This window comes from Elephantulus edwardii, unplaced genomic scaffold, assembly GCF_000299155.1.
Source record: "Elephantulus edwardii isolate Elephantulus edwardi_28Jun2011 unplaced genomic scaffold, EleEdw1.0 scaffold00464, whole genome shotgun sequence".
In the NCBI taxonomy this organism is placed as follows: Eukaryota; Metazoa; Chordata; class Mammalia; order Macroscelidea; family Macroscelididae; genus Elephantulus; species Elephantulus edwardii.
Genome location: NW_006400214.1, coordinates 508,376 through 517,725, shown reverse-complemented (window position 1 = coordinate 517,725; position 9,350 = coordinate 508,376). Strand labels below are relative to the sequence as shown.

The 9,350-nt window shown below is 33.2% G+C and overlaps 1 protein-coding gene across 2 annotated transcripts in view; it reads right to left on the bottom strand.

Annotated features, from left to right (window-relative positions):
* Positions 1–880: 880 nt before the first annotated feature.
* The window catches only part of ATRX (alpha thalassemia/mental retardation syndrome X-linked), a 301,403-nt gene continuing 292,933 nt past the window's right edge, over positions 881–9,350 (bottom strand). For both annotated transcript variants that reach the window (XM_006902875.1, XM_006902876.1), the window contains 5 exons: positions 8,521–8,670; positions 7,599–7,724; positions 6,375–6,470; positions 5,808–5,936; positions 881–1,632 (listed from right to left, as the gene is read on the bottom strand). In XM_006902875.1, the coding sequence (XP_006902937.1) occupies positions 1,354–1,632; positions 5,808–5,936; positions 6,375–6,470; positions 7,599–7,724; positions 8,521–8,670 (780 nt within the window). In that variant the 3' untranslated portion in view covers positions 881–1,353. The remainder of the gene's footprint in view (positions 1,633–5,807; positions 5,937–6,374; positions 6,471–7,598; positions 7,725–8,520; positions 8,671–9,350) is intronic.

Genomic DNA, 9,350 nt, shown 5'->3' with positions numbered 1-9,350 from the left:
CATGTTGGGTTGACTCCTGCAGCCTAACAATCTTTTAATAAATGGAAGCAGCCAAATTATATGTGAATAAATTTATAGATAATTTATATAGATCCAGATTAAGAAAAAAGGAAAATAAAATTATTTTCAAGGAAAACTTTGTAAAGGGTATTAAATGAAGGTAAATCAATCAGAAAAATGCCTCCCAGATCTACACTAAAAACAAAACACAAAAAAATAGTGAACTTTGAAACACTGTTTATTGAAAAATGTAAGGGAATTGGAGGGAAAGAATGTGATGATGAGAGAAAAGGAGAAGAGCAAAGAAGCCAATGATCCTTATCTTACAAAGGAATTATTTCACAATACTGACAGCACTGAGAATTGTTAAAGTACATTCTGCGTGTAAACTTAAAGTCAGCCATAGTTCTGCCAATTGATGTTGTTTTTAAAACAGAGTGTGAACCTAACAACCACAACTTAAGCATTAACCTCCTAAAATGCTAGATATGACCTTCTTAGTCCACATCCCACTGCCAGCAACAGGATGAAGCACTAGCACCGGCACCAAGCAGTTAGGAGATATACTTTATATTAGTGCCAGGAGAGAGAAAATTGATGTGTGGAAAATAATTCACAACACTGAAATTTTACTAATAAATATCTCAGCACATACAACTGAAAATTAAAAATGGCAGAAAGACTAGAAAAGAAAAAAAGAATTCTCTTCTCAGGCTGTACTTAAGGCTGTTTATACAATGCTAAGATAAATGCAAGACTCCTCCAAGGTCTGTAGCAGTAGTATTTGAGAATATTGCACACAATTCTGTGTCAAAGATAACTTTTAGTTTCTAACTGTTCAATTACAGAGATGACAGAGCAGGAGCCCAGTTTCAGACTTCAGTCAAAAGAACATTAAGAAGAGAATCAATCACTTTAATCAAGAAATGGATTAAGTATAAAAGTATTTCATAACTTGAGGAATCAACTCTAAGAACTCAGCTGTGTGTTTTCATTTGTAAAGACAGAATATACAAATCTGTATTATTTTTATTAATTTTGTGGTTGTTAAAGCAGGCATAAAAGTTTAGAGAGGAAACCTGTGGAGTTATTACTATTATGGAAGAACTTGTTTTCACTGAAAACAATTTGAAATATCTTCTGTACTCAATGGGTGTAAGAAGATTCTAGGCAACATCACTGACAAATGTCAGGGAGAAATGGGTATGCCCTGTGGAAAAAAAAATTTTAACTAATATTGAAGATTGGTAGAAGGGGACCAAACTATTTATACAGTTGAGTTCTGTTAAGTCATTGATTCCTAAAAAAATAAAAGATCTATGATTAACAATCTTTTAAGCATTCAGTGCAAAATCATATTGATTTCCCTTGGGAAGGTCCTGGATTTTTGCTTCTCATTGGGGGGGGAGCACGCTGTAATGGAGGTGGCTGCATACCACCAGCCACTGATTGATACATTCCTCTCATATCAATTTGCTGGTAGTTAGAAGGATTCATGATTAAATTTGGAGGCTTTGGCATCATGAGGTGGCCAAGTGTTGCTTGTTGGTAAGTCATTTGTTGCTGTTGCTGCTGATTATACTGTTGCTGGAGTCTTCTGTTCATAAGTATCCGCTGAACACAACTGATTAACTACAAAGAGGAAAATAGTTGCTACATTATTTTTCTGAAACAAGCAATCTCACTTTGAGTTAAAATCAATTTGTTAAGGAGTGTCATAGCCATTACTGTTATCACCATTTGCAATTTGATGGTACCCATGGGATCATTACTGCAAAAAGTAGTTATTGTTTTTGTTAGGTGTCTTCGAGTTGGTTATGACTCGTAGTAACTCCATAAACAACCTTGCCCTAAGTAACAAGATTTAGGACGAAATTTTCTTAATTGCTTAACTATTAAAGCCATTGCTTAATTACAAGCAGCAGGCGGGTCGGTCGCCATAGTAACCATTCCTATACAGGATTAATCTCAAGTACTACTTACAGCACTTTGAACCAAGATTCCTTTGCCATTGTTTTGAGTATTTCATATGACAACAAAGAAGCAGACATTGGTAATATTTCCTATTTCCTCAGATAACTTAAAACCCCATTAATTTTGTAGTGTTTTCTAAGTAATGGCATAAAAATTACTTTGTGCTAAAAGTTAAAATTTTTCAATTTTAGATGGCTGACGTAGGACAGTGCTAGAACAGAAGAGCAAAAATCTTGGAATATGATAACTATTTTTAAAAATCCAATAATTTAGTCAAAACCTGTGACCTATATCATCCACTGTTTGACATTACACTCAAATAAACTATCTATCTAAATGAATAAATAAATTGTAAGTTATTTAAAATGATTAATGTGGTAAAAGACTGGCAAAGGTTCCTACTGAGATATCCAAAGCTAGTAAAAACAAAAATCAAGTACGAAAAAGATTTATAAAAACATCAAGAAATATTCTACCAAATATTCTGAGAAGAGATGAAACCAACAACAGAATTCAGAATACCTTTGAATTAATTCACTCTATGAAACAAGTATAAACCCGATATCAAAGTCAGAGAAAGTCACCATTAAAAAACAACGACTTCTACAGGCCAGTATCCTTCATAAATGTACATTCCAAAATTCTCAACAAAATCCTAGCCAAAGAATTCAATATAACATATTTTTTAAAAAACATACATCAAGGATCAAGTAGGATTCACACCAGGTATGGAAGGATGGTTCAACACAAGAGAAAATTAGTAGAATCTATCACATGAATAAAACAAAGGAAAAGAATCCTGTAATCATCCCAATTGATGCAGAAAAGGCATTAGACAAATTTTACCTTCCTGCTAAAAGCAGTCAGCAAAATAGGAACAAAAGGCAAATTTCACAACATAATTAAGAACACATATACAAAGTCAGCGCCTGATAGGGAGAGACTGAATGCATTATCCTTGTGAACAGGAACTAGATAAAATTTCTATTCATCACCTCTGCTATTTAATAGTGCACTGGAATACCATATAGCTAGAGCAGTGAAACAACAAAAGCAAATAACGTAAATTGACAGAGGAATTAAAACTAGAGATTTGCTGAAGGTATGATTTTATATATAGAAAATCCTTAAGACTCAACAACAACAACAAAAAAAAAACCAAACCCCAAAAAACAGATCTAGTTAAATAATTTAAGGAAGTCTAACAGTGTAGTTTGTAGCCAGTTGTGCTGCTAACCCAAAAGTTGCATATCTCTGTCTGCTTGAATCCACTAGTGGCTCTGTGTGTAAAAGATGAGCAGTCTCTTCTTAAGATTTACAACTTTGGCAACTTGATGGAGGGGTTGCTATCAGTCAGAACCAACTGGAGAGCACTGATTGAGTAGAACTATTCAGGAAAGTGGCAGGGTCAAAGATCAACATATTAAAAAAAAAATCAATGAATTCCTCCACAGTAAGAAAGAGAACTTGGAAAAGGAAATAAGGAAAATGATGCTATTTGCAATACCTCACTTACTCACTGCCATGGGACTCTGAACTGAATCAAAGCTGACCTGAAGCAGATTTTTAAGAGGCTGTATATTGTGTGAGAGTTTACTGTCCTTATTTCTCGACATAGGGTAGCTATGAGTCGCAGGTGACTTGATGGCACATAGCAACAACAACATAACAAAGAATGTACAACAGAGGATAAACTAGATAAATGAGACCTGCTAAAAATTAAATCCCTATGTACATCAGAAGATTTGTATAAAAGAGTAAAAAGAAAACCTACAGACTGGGAAAAATATTTGGTAATGACATACTGGACAAAAGATTAATCTTTAAAATTTATTAAAAACTCCAAAACATGTCAACCAGAAAAAAGAAAAATAACCCATGTACAAAATGGGAAGACATAAAGGAAAATTCACTTCACCAAAGAAGACATTCAAATGGCCAACAAACACATGAAGAAATGCAAGACTACTCATCAGGTATTAGAAAGAAGCAACTCAAAACAAGGAGCAAAACTGAACAGCAGCAGCAAAATTTAACAAGACAATACACACAAATTGGTGAGAGTGTAAAGAGAATGAAACACTCATACACACTGCAGATGGCAATATAAAATGGCACAACCATGGTGGAAAACAGTCTAGAACTTCTTAAAAAAAATAAATATATATATATATATATAGAAGGGAGCTATGGTGGCCTACTGGCAAGAAGCTGCTCTGCAATCCTGAAGGCGCATGCATAGTTCAAATCTACCAGATGCTCCGCTGGAGAAGGAGGGCAATCTCCTCCTGTGCCAGTCAGCTCCGATTCGTCAGCACACAACAACAAAAACAAACAAAAACAGAAATCACAGTTGATCTAGCAACCCCATCACTAGGTGTATATGCTAAAGACATGAGAGTGAGAGCCGTGGTGCACATAGATACATGTTTACTCATGTTCACTGCAACCTTACTTAAAGTAGTAAAGAGAAGGAACTAAGCCAAGTGTCAATAAATGGATGAATGGGTAAAGAAACTATGGAGAACCATAACATAAATAAATGGAGTACCACAATACATTTGAAAAAAATCACGAGAAACACTGCATAACATAGATGACTATGGAGTACAATATGCTAAGTGAAATAAATCAATCAAAAAAGTTCCAATCTCTCTATAGCTTCACCAACATTTTCCCGCCTCTGTCCAGATGAACTTTGCTGCTGCTGCTGCTATGTGAAATTTAATTGATTTACATCTCTGATTGCCAATTTTGAACATTTCCTCATGTTTTATCTGGACATTTGAAATGTCCTTTCTGTGAAAAGTCTTTTCATGCCTCTTACCCGTTTTGTAATTGGGTTATCAGTCTTTTTTTTTTTTTGTGAAGGTCCAGTAATATTTTAGTTATGAGACCCTTGTCCGAAATGTTGTTGCCAAGTGTTTTTTCCAAGCCTGTGGGCTTTATTTTCATCATATTGAAAATGGTTTTTAGTGCACACATAATGTGAAACAACCCAAATGTCCATCAACAAACAAATGGATAAAGAAACTGTGCTACAGTCACACAACAGAATACTATGCAGCACTAAAGAATAATGACAAATTCATAAAATATGACACAACATGGGAGAATCTAGAGACTATTATATTGTGAAATAACTCAGTCAAAAAAGCACAAATAGTGTATAAGACCACTATTATGAAAATAGGAGGTAACTGAGCAAGGTATGTATAAATGTTGAAAAAGGGAAGGGGAAATAGAAGCGTAGAAAAAAAAGGAGGGGGAAATCACAAGATAGCAGAAGTTAGTGGACAGATTGGGGGTTGCAGCAAAGGAACGGGAAAGATGTGATGAGGATTTGAAGAGATGAGGTGATAAAAGGCATAGATGAATGGTAATTAATTATATAAACACAATATACATGAATGACTATAAAATACAATGTAAATGAACAAAACACAATGTATATGAGTAACAATTAAAAAAAGGATGGGTAAGTGGAAAGGCAATATAGATTAAGTAGATTGTCAGACAGAGGCGGGTATTATATTTTATAAAACAAAATGTTAACTGTTTGAATTGAATGAAAAACTAATATGCTTGGTAAACTTTTGCTCAAATCACAATAAACCACCAAAAGAAAAAGCATCAAGGAAACCCATTTGGAAAGTTAATCCTTTACAGACAAAATAACTACCTTTATTTGAAATTATTAGGTTTCTTAACAAAATTTCTTCAAGGAATAACCAATGATCATCCACCCAGAGAAGGGCTGCTTATTGACACAAGTACACATATTACAAATGAAAGAAAATGAAATATAACCTAGGTATGGTCAGATTTCTTACCATCTGTTGTTTAGTCAATACGTCATTGTAGATTGCTTCTCTTCGTTTCACATCAAGCTCCTGACTGGCTTGTCTACTTAATGCCAAAGCCTGAACTTGGGCCTCTGAAAGATTCATGTTTTCTTTCCACTAAAAGAAAAATTTTCTGTTTACTCCTTTTTGAAGTGAAATTGTAGAAAATAATTAAGGTACTTAAAAGGTATCCAGGATTTAAATGCCCCCCTTTATTCTTTTCTTAAAAGAATATAGTAATTTTAAAGTAATGCACTAGATTATGTACTGTTACATATGAATTGGCTATTTTTGGACTAAAATAATGATTTGAATTTCCTTTATGTAGCTTATAAATAAATAATGTTTATTCAAACCATGTACATATCTATGATGAACAGATTCCTCATTCTTATCAATTACTCATTTCTCTTGTATACCAATATCCAATTTATTAGTATTTTACTTACAAATCAAGTAATAAGAATTATGCTGCTTTCATCGCAGAAATAGTGAAGCCAGCAAAGATCACAAATCGGAGGTTCGAGTAAGACAATAGCCAATTAATTAACTTACCACAGCTGAAATAATATCTTCAAGAGGCTGAATTCTCACTGCTGTTACACTGTTTGTTGCCTCTACAACTTTTTCTCTTCCTTGATTAATAAGGTCCTAGAAGAATATATAACATAAGCTATATGGGGCAGTTTTCCTCTGGTCTGTGTCTCTCTCTAGACCAAGGAATCCCGCCCAGGAGCCCCCTTAATAAAGCTGCTTCAGCTTGCTTTCTTTCTCTGGTCCCTTCCTTGAGTCTTTGGCCTTAGCCCAGTGCAAAGACCTAACAACAACAACCATGAAAAAGAAACAAATAAATAAAACTGTAAAACGAAAAATAAATATAATAAGCTATATGGGGCATAAATAAAACAGCATAGTGATAAAATAGTTCAGGGATCTTTCTTCTTTTCAATTTATAGTACTTGATTTTAAAACTCTGTAAATAATTCAAACTAACTAACTCATTGTTGTTGAGTATGAACTGACTCATAGCTGACCCTCCAGTGAGTTTTCAGAGGCTAGAAATCACACTGAAGGAGAATGCTCATATTTCTCCTATGGAGCAGTTGGTGAATTCAAACTGCCTAGAGGTTTACAGCACAATCTTTACACACTAGGACACCAAGGCTCCCTGAAATAATTCAAAAGAACAACAAAATTCAGCATCAGTAAATCATCAATGTCAAAAGAGGTCTTGTTAGGAAGATAAAATTTTGAGTTTTACTGTACCAATAACTTAATAATTTAAATGAATTGATAAACAAATGAATTGATAAAAGAAAATGAGAAATGGAATCAATAAATTGTTGGTACAATAAAACCTAATCTTGCTTATTTAATCCATAAATTACTCTAGTTTTAAACTGCTCACTTAGTTGCATTGAGCACTGTAACTTAATGGAATATATACATTAGAATATGAAGTGATATATTTATCCTTATTCCAAACATTAAGCAAGTGATCTGTTTTGTCAAAGTATTTTATACCTAGTCAACTATCCTACTGTTTCTTAATTAGAATAATCAAACTTCATTACATTAATTCAAGGCCTACTTCCTTTGTGCTATGCACAAACTATGTATTTCCACATTAATTAAAAAAATGTCAAGTAAAGTTTCTTAGTCTACACAGAAGCAATCTTTTTTGGAGACTGTGATATGCCTGCATATGAAACCCTCAACAACAGGGAACCTAAAACTGCTTTTAATTCATGTTAAAACACTTTTGTACTTCAAACTTACTTCCAGCTGTTGATTACTCATTGCAGACAGGGCTCCCAAATTGAAAGGAATATAAGGAGTCTGAGAGTTGAAACTGACAGGCGGTAAATTGGTCCCAGTTGTCATATTGAAACGCATGGTCAGTCCCTAAAAACAAAAAAATCATGTAATTTTCACATTGTGTTTTAAAACTGAAAATTCTACATCCATACTAATTTAGAAAAGAATCTACACTCTAACACTCTTTTACATGCAAACAAAACGTTTTTGTGGCCTCCAAGATTTTTTTTTTATAAAACCAATAGCACATCTTTTATAGGATTTATGCAAGAGCTTAATAAATGATTACATACAAAGCACTTGTTACCGTAAATGACGGCCTCCAAGATTTTAACACACACAAAATCTTACTCCTAATGGTTTACTCTTTTCCTTATAATTTGCATAGATTGGGGCAACTCAGAGAATTATGATGAAACTTCTAAAGTTCAGGAGTTTAAAAAGTTTATATTTCCTATGTCTAGTCATATTTTGGTCAAATGAATTGGTAATTAAAACAGACATTATTCTATAAAGTTCCCGTTAAGACTATTAATATCTAATATTGGAGTGCATTCTTTTAATGCAATAAAATTATAGATTTTTTAGTACACATTCCTACCTCCAAAAATCTCCTGTATGTTTGTGATTACGAGGGTCATGAGTACTAATCATGCTAATTATGCCATGTCTTAATCCAATGAATGATAAAAAGGAGTTATTACAATTTAAGCAGAAATTGTTTTTTTCTCTTTCTTCCTACTCTACCATCAAAGGAAGGCAAAGTTTGTAAGGATTATAATATTTTGGGGCCATTCCTGAAGAATCCAATTTTTTTCTTCCTCAATGTTATTTTTTGTTTTAATACAAAACCAAAGTCTTAAAAGTATTTTTAATTAACTACCTTCTTCTCTGCTTCATACTCAGCCCAAGCTGCTTTTCGTTCTTCTTCAGTCAATTCTTCTTCTTCTTTGTGATCCAAAAGAGAATCATGTTCATGGTATCCTACAATGTGTTCTTTATGAATTTGCAGAAGTTCTGCAAGTATGGTGTCCTATTTAGAGAGATTGAAATAACAGAAAATTATTTTTTATCTTGGATCTTTATGTTTCTAAGGCTAACTGTGGAACTAGAAACTGGTTACTATAAACATTTATAATATTTATGAGAATAAATGTAACATCAAACTTTTATAAAAGAATTTCATCTTTGTATAGCATGTTTTAGAAATATTTTTTAAAATTATTACGTTTCAACTTTCAGAGTCATTTTCCATGTTACTTTTTAAAAAATAATCATTTTGTTCTGTGCTTAATTCAGTGTTGAAAGTTACACTAACAGAAATCTGCCTATAATTATTATAATTAAATGCTTGTGCTAATAAAAATCATGGCTATTATTATTTATACAGAGAGAGTAACTTTGTTCAACTAGCCACAATCAATATTATGAAAAAATATGACAATTAGACTACCATGGGAGAAAATATTTCTTGATTTAATTGGAATAAGGCAAAATAGAAAATAAATTGTAAAGCTGTATGGTGCTTTCTCAAAAAGTTGCAAATAGAGATACCATTTGACCCAGTAATTCCATTACAGAAAATATACCCCAAAGAGACCATAACTGACATCTAAGGAGATATATGCACACCCATGTTTATTGTGGCTTTGTTCACAATAGCAAGGAGTTGGAAACAACCTAAGTGCCCATCAACAAACGAATGGCTAGAGA